We start from the raw sequence: 14,632 nt of genomic DNA, 5'->3' as shown, positions 1-14,632 counted from the left end.
ACAAATTAATAAAATTTAGAAAATTAGAAAATGATTGTGCATAAATGTGTATAATCATGTATCTGTTAGGGGGCAAAAATTAGTTGGGGAATTATCTTTCTTTGATAAGTCTTACCATTAGTTTGAAAATGGGGCATTGGCAATTCATACTGTTTGGCTGGGTTGTCCTGAGAAACACTCCCCAGTCAATTCTGTTTTTGCAACTCTTTGGTTGTGAACAAGTGACTGCCCTGTGAGCTGCAAATAAGGAGAACTGAATATTCCTGAACAGTCTGTGGCAATAAAAACAAAATCCAGTAAGTGCAAATGGTATGTATTCAACAATTGCGTAGTTAGGTCCTGCAAGGTAATTAGACATAAAGGATAAGTATTTAATCAACAATATAGTAGCATTTTCATTACCTAGTCAAATCAAGATGTTACAGTTTTCCTTCTCTTGTTTTGTTATTTAAAAAATATCTATTGTGGCCAGGCTCCGTGGCTCACACTTGTAATCCCGGCACTTTGGGAGGCCAAGATGGGTGGATCACGAGGTCAAGAGATCGAGACCATCCTGGCCAAACATAGTGAAACCCCGTCTCTACTAAAAATACAAAAATTATCTGGGTGTGGTGGCATGCACCTGTAGTCGCAGCTACTCGAGAGGCTGAGGCAAGAGAATTGCTTGAACCTGGGAGGAGGAGGTTGCAGTGAGCTGAGATCACAGCACTGCACTCCAGCCTGGTGACAGAGCGAGACTCCATCTCGGAAAAAAAAAAAAAAAAATCTATTGGTTATTGTTGGTGCATTTTAACCAAAACCCTTTAGTTTAACCCTAACCTGTGCTGAGCTCTTTAACATTTACATACATATTAAAAAACAGAATCAGCCCAGATTTCCCAACATATTAAGTCTTCTCCTTGACTTAAGCTACTTTCAGTTCTTCAAGCTTAAGTCACCCTGTGGTTTTGTCTTAGGCCAAATATTTTCCCCTTTGTCTCCCCTTCTGTCTATCAAGCCAAGCCTGCCTGTGGGTTTTGGATGGTGTGACCATCTGGCTTTCTTGAAGGGGCACTTACAGGGGAAGTTTTATTGCCCAAACCGGTGGACAATCCATGTCAGGAATGATTGTATCACACTGCTTTCTGGGTTTAGGGCTTGGAAAAACCTGTATCAGAGCGTGGGCCCGAGGGAAGGGGTAAAAAGAGAGGAGAGGGAAGAATAGGTCTGTTTCATATAACGAGAAAGTCTCATGGCAGAGGAATGGATGAGATTCAAGTTACAGGCTGGAAAAGCTTCATCCAGAATCAGCCCCAGGGAGAGGAGACCTCATCACGTCCTCACTAAACATTCACTTTCCTCTCCACACCCAGTTAAAGTAAAGCAAATTTACTTTCTTGATGTAAAGCCCAGCCTTCAAGGTATGTGGACTTACCCACAAAATCTCTTGGCTCACTCAGGTTCACTTACCATCGTTTAATGAGGAAAAAGTTCTTTTGTACCATGTAACTGCTGACCTGAGAGAAGCCCATTATGATATAGAGTTATAGGACAGCTGGCCAACACACTATATAGCTAAAATCAGGGCCTCTCTGTTTTGATGGGGAGAAAAGTTAGAGAAGGAATCTTTAGACTTCAAATTTCATGGCTCAGTAAAACGTCAAAATAATTTTGAAGACCAAAGGGGTTGCCAGCTTACTAGGCTGCCTAGACAGGGGTGGGTATGAGGGGAAGAAAGCCTGCTTCTTTCATCAACAGCATATCCAGAAACAAAGGACATTTAAACACTAAAAAAAGTCAGAAGGACAAATTCTCAGAAAAAAAGGACAGTCCTTTAAATGGGTTACATTTAGCTTTATAAAATGCCCTCCTGTATTCTCCTAATCTTTCTTTGCCAAGGTCAAGTGCTTGGGTGCCATTGGATTATAAGCCCCTGGGTTTCTGAACGGTCGGGGAGGGAATCACAGGAACAAGGGTTAGGGGTGAGGAAAAAGAACTCATTAACCTTGGGCGCTGGGTGGAAGTTAATTATCATGTCTTGCCCTGCGGGTGGGTTGAAGTAGGAACGTTAATTCCAAAGGCAGTTTTCCAAATTTTTGAACTTGAGATTTGTAATATTATCTTGCCAGTTAGCCACCAGTTCTCTTCTCTTCTCTTCTCTTCTCTTTTTTCTTTTCTTTTCTTACAGTCTCGCTGTTACCCAGGCTGCAGTGTAATGGCGCAATCTTGGCTCACTGCAACCTCCGCCTCCCAGGTTCAAGCGATTCTTGTGCCTCAGCCTCCCGAGTAGCTGGGACCACAGGTGTGCACCACCACGCCTGACTAATTTTTGTATTTTTAGTAGAGATGGGGCTTCACCATGTTGGCCATGCTGGTCTCAAACTCCTGGCCTCAAATGATCCACCCACCTTGGCCTCCCAAAGTGTTGGGATTACAGGCATGGGCCACTGCACCTGGCCAACTGCCAGTTTTCTAGTAATGGTTAGGTTGATATTTTAGATTCATTTTTAGAGTTTATTATCATTTTGCTGTTATCATAAGAGAAGTTCCATCATGTCAATAACTTGTATTAGGAAAGACATCTTCCATTCCCGGTATATCCAACTCTCATTCGTATAACCGAAGGCTGTGTGTATATCATCAACAACTCTTGCCCTTTTGCCCTTGGATTGCATTATATGCTGTGTGCTTTTTTTTTTTTAAATTAGTAAAGCGTTTGCATTTCCTGACAGTGTGCCACTTGACAGCTGGTTTAAGTGCCTGGGAGAATAGTAATCAGTGGCAAATCAGCTTGTGTCTGAAATGTGGCTGTTGGCAGTCTACTTGAGGATAATTGAAAGTTTGCTGTATTCGTTTTATTGATGGGATTCTAGGTGAATGCCAAACTCCCGATTGGGACCCCAGATTACATGGCTCCTGAAGTGCTGACTGTGATGAACGGGGATGGAAAAGGCACCTACGGCCTGGACTGTGACTGGTGGTCAGTGGGCGTGATTGCCTATGAGATGATTTATGGGAGATCCCCCTTCGCAGAGGGAACCTCTGCCAGAACCTTCAATAACATCATGAATTTCCAGGTAAAGAGTCCTTAGAAGATTTCGAAGTCACATTGAGAAACGTTATTTAAAAATTGTGCAAATGAGGCTGGGCGTGGTGGCTCATGCCTGTAATCCCGGCACTTTGGGAGGCCGAGGTGGGTGGATCACGAGGTCAGGAGATCGAGACCATCCTGGCTAACACGGTGAAACCCCATCTCTACTAAAAAATACAAAAAAATTAGCCAGTTGTGGTGCCGGGCGCCTGTAGTCCCAGCTACTCTGGAGGCTGAGGCAGGAGAGTGGCATGAACCCGGGAGGCGGAGCTTGCAGTGAGCCAAGATCGCGCCGCTGTACTACAGCAGCCTGGGCAATGGAGTGAGACTCCGTCTAAAAAACAAAACAAAACAAAACAAAAAAACAAAAAATTGTGTGAATGAATGTTTCTAGAATGTTGTTTAAAAATTGTGTGCATGAATATTTTATACGTATTGTGTGAATGAATGTTTATAGAGTGTTAGATGTTATTTAAAAATTGTGTGAATGAGTGTTTCAGCAGTGGTGGAAAATAATAATAGCAAATACTTATATGGCACTTAACTCTGTGCCAAAGGCTATTCTAAACATTTTATTAATTGTATTTCACGGAATCTCAGCTGCCAGTAATGATAAGACTACACCATTATTTTATGTACTGCTAAGGAAGAAAAACTGTTGCCAGTGAGTCTATGATATTTTTCTTGATTATAGAATGCATCTTGATTTCAGTGCTGTTAACTGTGAATAACTGTGAGTCTTAGAATTGAGGAGATATAGTTTAGTCAGTTAGTTAATCTTCAAACAACCTTGTGAGGTAAGTATTATTATTTTCATTTATAGATGAGGAAACCAAAGCACTGAAGGTGAAGTAACTGGCCTGAAATAACACAGGCAGTCTGGCCCTGAAGTCCATGCTCTTGATTTTTCGATATACTCCTTCTTAGTACTAACTGTTGAATATGGTATTACACTTGAATGAGGAAATGAATTAGAAATACAATTACATATAGATATGTGTTTTACTGTATATATATATATATACACAGTAAAACTATTTTCTAATAACTGTGCTTTCTACTACATTAAGCCTATTTTTTTTTTTTTTTTTTTTTTGAGATGGAGTCTTGCTCTGTTACCCAGGCTGGAGTGCAGTGGCACAATATCGGCTCACTGCAACCCTGCCTCCTGGGTTCAAGCGATTTTCCTGCCTCAGCCTCCTGAGTAGCTGGGATCACGGGTGCCCACCACCATGCCTGGCTAATTTTTGTATTTTTAGTAGAGATGGGGTTTCACCATGTTGGCTAGGCTGGTCTTGAACTCTTGACCTCAGGTGATCCGCCTGCCTCGGCCTCCCAAAGTATTGGGATTACAGGCATGAGCCACTGTGCCTAGCCTGTGAAGCTCATTTCTTAAGGCTCTGATAAATGTATATGTTTTAGTTTCAACCAAAAGGAAAAGGAACGTATTTCCTAGATTTTTGTATCTCACCTAATTTTCATCTTTCTGGAATGCTTAATACATATTTTTATGTACATACATTATTTGTTATTCTTGAGCCTCCTCTTGAGTGAAAATTTCCCCTTAGATGACTCTTGGAGCTAATTTATTTCCTTCCCTTTAGCTCACTCACTCATTCAGTCATTCAATAACGAGTGCGTTATCATACCAGGCACTGTTAGGTAGCAGGTTTACAGGGATGAGCAGAAGAAGCAGGCCCTCTCTGCCTTCTTTCTTTTTCATCACACCGAAATCACAGCGCATTGTGTGTGTGCAAAAGTAGAGTGCAGAGGGAACATGCAGAAAGGAGTTATAGGATAGAAAAGGTAGCCAAGGAAAGCAGCAAGAACAGCGTGATTTGTTCAGGGATCTTTAAATAGCTCATCATTGTTGGACAGCAAAGGGAGAGATGGGGAGCGTGGCAAGATGAGATGAGAAGGGGAGCCGGGGTCAAGCCATGGAGGACGCTGAACCCCTACAAAGGAACTAATCCTATTGATGTGAACAGGCCACTTATTTTGGGAACATGCCTTTGGTCCAAAGGGAAGAGGGCACGAAACTTCCTTCTCTAAAAAACAAAAAAAAAGAAACTTGCATATATGAGAAATACTTTCTTCACTTTGCGGCATGAGAAACGGAATCCCTACTAAGGAAATAATTCTCTTATTTTTTTTGGAACAGCGGTTTTTGAAATTTCCAGATGACCCCAAAGTGAGCGGTGACTTTCTTGATCTGATTCAAAGCTTGTTGTGTGGCCAGAAAGAGAGACTGAAGTTTGAAGGTCTTTGCTGCCATCCTTTCTTCTCTAAAATCGACTGGAACAACATTCGTAACTGTAAGTAGGGCTGTTTTCGTTAATTTGGGATGTTGGGATTATGAAACACTCAAGAGAGATCTGAGATTGTTCTGGCCCAAAGAAGCTTCTGTAAATTACATAAATAAAGGCTTTAATTATCTACAGGAGTAGTAAAGGCTAATGATGTAGCTGTCTTTGAGTAATAATTCTGCTTTAAAATTGTTTGTGTAGAACTGGGTCATTTATCAAACTCTGTGTTTATGTGGCCTTTAGAATATTATCCCTCAGTAAGTTAGAGGCACAGATTAATGGAGTTTGAAGGTTGTCACTTGGTTTGACACAGTTTCTTCCAAAAAAGTGGATCTAGGTATTTCATTCACATATCAGGAAAAAGACTCAGATTAGGCAACATGCCCAGGTTGTTCTGCTAATGGCTGAGTTTAAACAAAAACCATAAACACCTCCCTGTGTTTATTCATTTGTTTCCCTCGATAATATTTGTCTTTGCTCACAAGCATGTAAAACCTGTAATGTATATGCACAGTAGATTCATTCATACATCACTTTTTATAATCAGTTAGTGCAAACTGAATGAATTCATTAAAAACAAAGACCTGGTTTATTATCAACAGAAACCACACAATGCTCTTTTTTCTTTTACCAGTTGGTGATCTTTTAAAAATCCTTTTAATTCTTGGATGTGTTGTTGATTGAATGTGTTCTACTGAATGATCAGCACGGATTAGAGCCAGTAGGAAAGCAGTTATCCTGTTTGAGTATGTGTTTTGTTTTTGGTGATGGAGGGAGGTTGGGAAATGGAATCTGTTTCTAGGTGTCAAAACCAGGCTTCTGATTGGAGATGTGTTATAATTATAATTGCTTGCACCTTCAGCTAGGACATAGTATGGTAAAAAATCAGTATTGTCCAGTTGTAAACCATTTTGATGGTTTCTCTAACCTTCTGCTGAAATATTTAAGTAGGTCGCATTTCCATAAATCTTTCTTGGCAAATGTTTTTATTATTCGGGTGGCCACATTGCTTTATTTTTCTAAATAAATAGACATCTCCCCCCAAATCTCCAAGGTTCAGACCTTTTAATCAGTAATATATTTTCAGGGCATTCTTCCTTTTATGCTTTTAGAAAGATGTAATAGACTTTCTTTTAGATGCTGTTCAAGTACTTAATCTTTTCTTGTCTTGCCTTTTTATCTCTGTAATCTTCTTGAATAAGCAGTTAATTTTTTTTATTCATGAACCTGCTGATCATGCCTAAGAATGTATCTCCACTTAAGTAAGTCAGTGAATGGTGATTACCTGAATAGAGTTAAAGTAGTCCCCCACCCTCCTATCTGTGGCACATATGTTCCAAGTCTCCCAGTGGATGTGTGAAACTGATGATAGTACTGAAACCCATCTACCTTTTTTCCTGTGCATACATACCTATGTTATATAAAGCTTAACTTATAAATTAGGCATAATATATTTGACTCCCAGCTCCCAGCTCCCAGTGTAGTGGCTCTGAAGACTCACAAAATGTATTTGCTTTAAAAAATTCTTTTTTTTTTTGAGACGGAGTTTTGCTCTTGTTGCCCAGGCTGGAGTGCAGTGGTGCGACCTCAGCTCACTGCAACCTCCGCCTCTTGGGTTCAAGCGATTCTCCTGCCTCAGCCTCCCAAGTAGCTGGGATTATAGGCATGCACCACCACACCCAGCTAATTTTCTATTTTTCGTAGAAACAGGGTTTCTCCATGTTGGTCAGGCTGATCTTGAACTCCTGACCTCAGGTGATCTGCCTGCCTCGGCCTTCCAAAGTGCTGGGATTACAGGTGTGAGCCACCACGCCTGGCCAAAAAATTCTTTTAATTTAAATAAATCTTTATTTATTTACTTTTGAGACAGAGTCTCACTCTGTGGGCCAGGCAGGAATGCAGTGGTGTGATCACGGCTCACTGCAGCCTCGACCTCCCACGCTCAAGCAGTCCTCCCACCTCAGCCTCCTAAGTAGCTAGGACTACAGGTGTGTGCCATCACACTCTGCTAATTTTTTTGTATTTGTAGAGATGCGGTTTCACCAGGTTGCCCAGGCTGGTCTTGAACTCCTGAGCTCAAGTGATCCTCCTGCTTTGGCCTCCCAAAATACTGGGATTACAGGCGTGAGCCATTGCACCCGGCCCTAATTTTAATAAATCTTTTATTTTGGAATAGTATTAGATTTATAGAAAAGTTGCAAAGATAGTATGGAAGAGTTCCCACATACCCTTCACCCAGTTTTCCCCAACGTTAACTCTTTTTTATATTTATTTATTTATTTTTTGAGACACAGTCTTCCCGTCGCCCAGGCTGGAGTGTGGTGGCATGATCTCGGCTCACTGCAACCTCCGCCTCCTGGGTTCAAGTGATTCTTCTGCCTCAGCCTCCGAGTAGCTGGGACCACAGGTGTGCGCCACCATGCCCGGCTACTTTTTGTATTTTCAGTAGAGACAGGGTTTCACCATGTTGGTCAGGCTGATCTCAAGCTCCTGACCTCAGGTGATCTGCCTACCTTAGCCTCCCAAAGTGCTGGGATTACAGACATGAGCCACCGCACCCAGCCCCCAGTGTTAACTCTTACATAACAGTGTCACTGTCTAAGTGTTTGAAAAACTATTTGTCAAAACTAATATTGGTACATTATTGTTAACTACACTTCAGACTTTTTTTGGATTTTACCAATTCTCCCACTCATGTCCCGTTTCTGTTTCAGGAATCAATCCGTGGTACCATATTGCAGTTAGGGTGTTTATATTTGATGGGACTGGTCCTAGTTTAGATACTTAGTGTAGCTCAGCCAGCAGGTGGGATCTTCATGCCCACCGAGGATTAGTATTGTGTTTCCTGGTGGTTTTATGACATTTCCGACTATGCAGAGAGGCATGGTATTAACTTCAGTGTCTCCTAGCAAATTTTCCTGTTTTTCACCAACCTCTGATCCCTGCATTATTTGCAATCAACTCAGAGATTTGTGATTGAAAACATTGCTTGACTCCATGCTCTTTAAGCTATTTTCTAACTAGGTAACTGTAACATAAATTATGCTTTTATCTAGCACTGTTTTTCATAAACACATGTTGAGTGATTTTCATCAACCGAAATACTTCGAATCATTAAGTTTCCCAAGTTCATGGATGCTGCTTAAATGCCTGGTGGTTCCAGGCTGTCGAATATTTCCGCCTTCTGCGATAAGAGATTGTCCCTTGTTAAAAGCAACATTAGCCTTTGTGCGGTTTCACCCCCAATTCTTCTTTTTCTTGTTGTAACCAATGAAAGGAAGTACTGCTTAACACAGCAGGTAATAATCTTCTAAAACTCATTATCTCAAGAGGTGGTCCTGGCAGGAATATATAAATGCAGTTTAAGAAAGGTCTTGGCAAATTTATGAATGACAGAACTGGGAGTGGCTACCGAGAGAAACTAGGATGCGCCTTTGCTTTGACACTGAGGTCAGGCATAGCTTCTGTACCCTCCTGGGTCCTGCCTCTTGGGGTTGCTGCAGGCAGCACCCCATGAACCAGGCATCTGACCCAGTTCCAGGATACTTATTCTTCCAGCAAGTCGAACACTCTGTGATGAGTGACTGCCATGCTCATGGGTCACCAGGCTCTCATTATTCTGTTTCATTTCCAGCCTCCCACAAGATTGGTTTTTCAGCTGCTTATTTATTATTATCATTATTTCAAGGCTGCTTTCCAAGTTTCAGTGGGGGGTTTCCTAAGCGTACCAGCTGCCCTGGTTGTGCAGTTCCGGCGATGTTTCAGATGCTGGGCCGGATTCTGGCTGTACCCAGCCTGATCTTTCTGGGCTTCAGGAAAGCTGAAGCCAATCAGAGCTCCTCTTTAATGCCTTTGGGATTATGCTTACCTTGCCTGGCATCGTGTACCTGCTCCCATCCATGGGAAAGTTTTGCTGTCTGGTCCTGTCTTCTATCAACATCTTTTAAGATATCTTCCCCCGAGGCATCGTGATGTCAACGGAACCAGCACACTTGTACCTTTTATCCGAGACTGCCATGTCTCAACAGTGAGAAATGCATAACGGAAGTGGTGATCACGGATTATTTCCTAGGACATTTATGGCTAATGTGCTAGAGAACTCGGATGGTCTGTTGCGTCTGACATGGGCTTTTTCTCTTGAGTTGTCTTTCTTTTGCTATTCTCTGAAAGAAACAATTCTTGCCACATGATCCTGATTTTTCAGGTCCTCAGCATTTGTTAGCAGAAAGTACATTTTGTTTCCATCCGGCAGTGACTCAGTGGTGGTCCCATGCTGATGAAACGCTGAGATAGTCTTCTTCCAAATAGGTATCGTTTTGATTGTTGCTGCTTATTTGCTAGCTGGCCCTCAGTAGTGACAATGAAACCTCAAGTGTATAATATGGTTGCTCAATAATCCTGAGGGAAGACAGTCTTTGGTTTGGGGGATAGGGATTCTGTGCCTACTTAGCTTCAGGTGAAAGTCTTACAGATTTTTGTGTGTAGAAATAAGCACCATGTACCTCCTTGGGTTTTTTTTTTTTTTCTAGTCCTTTAGTATGGTCAACAATATTGTTTAGGGAGTACCTATTCTGTGCTAACCACTAGGCATTCAAGTATATTACACTATGCTCCTTCAAAACACTTCTGTCAAATGTAAGGATTATTATACCCATTTTACAGATGTGGTTACCATGGTAACTTGGCCAAGGTCATATGGCAAGTGAATAGGGGATTCTGGATTTGGGTGGAGGTCTGTGTGATTCCAAAGCCCATGCTCTTTCTACAATACTATATATGCCTTTGCGTAAGTTATTGTTATTAGTAATAATATTTGTGATGATGGCAAATAATAAACCATGTCACACTAGAGAGTGATTTAATCTCTAGGTCTATTTAAGAACATTTGGAATTGCAGGAATTGGATTTTTTTTTTTTTTTTTTAAGTGATGGAGTCTTGCCATCTTTGCCCAGGCTGGTCTCAAACTTGTGGGCTCAAGTGATCATCCTCCCTCTGCCTCCCAAAGTGATGGGATTACAGGCATGAGCCACCATGCCCAGCCTAGAATTGCAGGAATTTTTGAATTGATGATTCATTCTGATATTTGAATTTCTACAGTATGTTAAGTGCAATGTCAGGTGCTGGTGCTGTGGCTCCATTGATGAACACATTTGGGTATGGCCCTACCTTCACTGAATTTAGAGTCTAAGAGCCTAACCGGTCTTTTGCTTGAATAGAGCTGTAGTCCTGTTAAATTGCTGTACCTCCAAATGGTGGGAAGTTTAATGCTTCGTAGGCCTCCCCTCACTAGTTTACTGAACCACATGTGCTTGATTTTTTTTTTGAGATGGGGTCTCGCTCTGTTGCCCAGGCCGGAGTGCAGTGGCGTGATCTCGGCTCACTGCAAGCTCTGCCTCCCAGGTTCACGCCATTCTCCTGCCTCAGCCTCCCGAGTAGCTGGGACTACAGGTGCCCGCCAACACGCCCGGCTAATATTTTTGTATTTTTAGTAGAGACAGGGTTTTACCATGTTAGCCAGGATGGTCTCGGTCTCCTGACCTCGTGATCCACCTGCCTCAGCAGGGATTACAGGCATGAGCCACTGTGCCTGGCCCCACATGTGCTTGATTTTAAGCAAAATACAGACTATAGGCTGTGACCTGGTGATCTCTTCCCCACATACAGCATCCTGCTAACCTATAACTCTCCCCATGTCTCAGATCTAGCCTGGGAAAGGACAATGTTGGATCGATGGCCCACTTCTAATCTTGGGATTTCTAATCTCAAGATGAGTTGAGAAGACTCAGGATGTGTCCTGTTTTCTGTTTATTTAGAACAGGGTTTCTCAGCCTTGGCACTGTTGACATTTGGGGCCAGATAATTCTTTGCTGTGGGGGCTGTTGTGTGAACTGCAGGATGTTGAACAGCATCGCTGTGCTTTCTCCATGGATACCAGTAGCACCCTCCCCCTGCAGTTGCAACAACCAAAAATGACTCTAGACATTGCCCAGTCTCCCCTTGGGGGCTACAGTCACCTTCAGTTGAGAACCATTGATTTAGAAGAATTGGCCAGGTTATTATCAGGAGAGGGAACATCATAGTAATCTGAATCTCTCAATACTGCCACTGTTACTGTTAACGAACAGCAAAACTATTACGTGGAGGCAGTAGGACCTTGCTACTCAGAGTGTGGTCCGTGGACCGGCAGCGTCGGAATCACCTAGGAGCTTGTTAGAGCTTCAGAGACTCAGGCCTACTGAGTCAGAAGCTGCATTTTAATAAGGATCCCCAGGGGATTTCTGTGCATATTAGAGTTGTGAAGCCCTGCAAGAGGAAGAAATTGGATGCTAGCCTCAGAGTTTCTTGCTCATCTTTGTGGGTCTTCCTCGTTTTGTCTTCGGGCTTAAGGTATGGGGAGGCCACTTTTTGGCTCAGGACTCCTATGGGTGAATGGGACTGCTTAGAACTGCTGGGTTTTAGGCCTTGCTTTGAGGAATTTAAAGCTTTTCTCTTAGATGGACATTACATTGTTCATATACTTTAAAATGGTGGTTTGACCTAATCTCTGCCTTCTGATAACAAAAAGATATTTCCTTGACTCCCTGAACCCCACTTTACTGTTGTCCCATATTGGATTTTAATTAAGGGTGGAATAAGTATTCTTCACTAACATGTTTATACATGTATGATATTACCATGCCATTTATTGAGTGCCTACTATGTGCCAGGAGCTCTGCAAAGTGCTTTATGCTTATTATTGTTCCATTTATTCTTCCCCAAACCTCTGTGAGGCAGGTCCTATCACTAGTCCACAATACAAATGAGGTCATGGAGCCCGAAGTTGGCAGTGGTAGGAATCAAACTCAGGTCTCCCTGACTCTAAGTTCTCTTTGCCTTTGTTTTTTTGAAAAAGTGGTATAGCCCATAGCAGAAAATTCACATTATACAGAAGGTTATATGGTGAAAAATGCCTCCTTCCCACCCCACGCCCAACCCCTCTCCCTCAAGCAAACCACTATTGTCAGTTTCTCATAGAACTTTCCAGAATATTCTATGCTCCTATAACACTAGCACAACCTATCCTCTTAACAACATCTTTATGCTGCCTCCCAAGAATTCAATAATTTTTTTTTTTTTGAGATGGAGTTTTGCTCTAGTTGCCCAGGCTGGAGTGCAATGGCGTGATCTCGGCTCATTGCAACCTCTGCCTCCCACGTTCAAGTGATTCTCTTGCCTCAGCCTCCCGAGTAGCTGGGATTACAGGCATGCGCCACTACGCTTGGCTAATTTTGTATTTTTAGTAGAGATGGGGTTTCTCCATGTTGGTCAGGCTGGTCTTGAACTCCCAACCTCAGGTAATCTGCCCACCTCGGCCTCCCAAAGTGTTGAGATTACAGGCGTGAGCCACCGCACCTGGCCAAATTCAGTAATTTTTATTGGCAGGTTATTTTCCCGCATCATTGAAATGAATGAAGCAATCTTTATACTTCATTCATTTAAGCATGGCCCTACCATGCTTATCCTTCGAATCTGCCACTCAGCCATTGGTTTCTGATAAGCAGTGCTCTTCTCAAATGAAAACCCCTTATGGCTTTTTTTTTTTTTAAACAAGGCCACAGGTGATATCATGATTTTGACATTATTTTTTCATTTATTTTGTTTAGTGTCCTGCCTTTAGAATTGCATTATCTCAATGGCTTGTGCATTTAGTGTGTGTGTGTGTGTGTGTGTGTGTTGTGTGTGTGTGTGTGTGTGTGTGGTATGTGAGCACGCAAGTATTTGTTTTGGGCCTTTTTTTTTTTTTTTTTTTTTGAGACAGAGTCTTCCTCTGTCAGCCAGGCTGGAGTGCAGTGGCACGATCTCGGCTCACTGCAACTTCTGCCTCCTGGGTTCAAGCAATTCTCCTGCCTCAGCCTCCCACGCAGCTGGGATTACAGGCATGTGCCACCACTCCTGGCTAATTTTTTTGTATTTTTAGTAGAGACGGGTTTCACCGTGTTGGCCAGGCTGGTCTTGAACTCCTGACCTCAGGTAATCCGCCCACCTTGGCCTCCCAAAGTGCTGGGATTACAGGCGTGATGTTTTGGGCCTTTTAAAGTTCATCTTGTTTGTGTATTCATTTGTTTGGGGCCTTTTAAAGTTCTTCTTGTTTGGGGCTTCCTGTCATTTGAAGGGTTATCTGGTCATGTTTTGTTTTCTAAGCTAGTTCCATGAGGATTGTAGATATGCTTCTCTGTTAGGCTTGGTTGGCCCTTAAACTTGTCTTCCTTTTGGACACTCACTTACTTCAGGGGCAGGAGGAAGTGAGGAAGAGGAGTTGGGTCTGTTTGGAGTATCAGCATGGACGGGAAGGGGAGCAAGAGGGATGGGATGGTGAAGTAGTGATGGTAGAAATTCAACTTACTAGACCAGGAGCGTGTGGGCACCACCTACTAAAACAAAAAAGGAATAATGAAGAGCTATAGTCAGTAGCTCTTATAATCTCTTATGGGATATGTAGGCAAATATTTATGTGTCTCTTGGGGGCTGTTCTGTTTTTAGAAGGTAAATGATTGGTAAGAAAAAATAGGCCAAAAAGAGCTAAATGCTTATGAATTAGGATTATAGGATTTTCCCCCACTAGTCTGAATTTAGAAGCTACTTCCAGAGATGTCAAAAATATGTAATATTCTACTTTATTCCAAGATAAATTGAGGGCAACTTATTCTAGAAATAATTGCAATATTAAAAATATAACAATGAATAAATAGAGAAATCTAGATGAAAGGAGTATGAGGATAGGGAAATAAAGTTAGGGTTGAAAGTAAAAACAAGGAAGTTCCTGTTAAGTTGCCAAAGGAAGAATGATTTGGGACTCTCAGTCTCCCAGTAACCAAAGCAGAAAGGAGAATATAAACAGTTACAAGAGCCCCAGTCACATGAAAAAAAAGTCCAGAATGCTCTGCTCAGAGGAGACCCAATTTTCTGAATACTGAGCCCTGAGGAATTTCACCACTGGGTTTCCCATAAATGAGACCCCCTGTGACCTGGTGGGCCCCATCCCTCGGAAATGTACCCTGGCATTTCCATAGGACTGCTTCCTTCTGGGCCTCTTAGTGCAAGCCAGCAGTGCAATGCCACATCCAAGTTTGGTAAATCAATTCTAAGTGAGATAAATTAATGCCTTTTTTGGGGGAAGATGGGAAACAGAGTGGGTTTGTTGGAGAGCCCATAAATTGGAGTCTTCAACCCTTAAATTCTCACTTGCGGGAAAACCTTTCACAACCAAGCAAACGT

General features: G+C 42.2%; 1 protein-coding gene across 7 annotated transcripts in view; it reads left to right on the top strand.

Moving 5' to 3' along the window:
* The window catches only part of CIT (citron rho-interacting serine/threonine kinase), a 191,451-nt gene that overhangs the window by 49,140 nt on the left and 127,679 nt on the right, over window positions 1-14,632 (top strand). For all 7 annotated transcript variants that reach the window (XM_003832401.4, XM_008957793.3, XM_034934622.2 and 4 more), the window contains exons 8-9: window positions 2,853-3,056; window positions 5,232-5,385. In XM_003832401.4, the coding sequence (XP_003832449.1) occupies window positions 2,853-3,056; window positions 5,232-5,385 (358 nt within the window). The remainder of the gene's footprint in view (window positions 1-2,852; window positions 3,057-5,231; window positions 5,386-14,632) is intronic.

This window comes from Pan paniscus, chromosome 10, assembly GCF_029289425.2.
Source record: "Pan paniscus chromosome 10, NHGRI_mPanPan1-v2.0_pri, whole genome shotgun sequence".
Lineage (NCBI taxonomy): Eukaryota > Metazoa > Chordata > Mammalia > Primates > Hominidae > Pan > Pan paniscus.
Note: the sequence above shows the minus strand (reverse complement) of the source record. Positions and strands in the feature narration are given on the sequence as shown.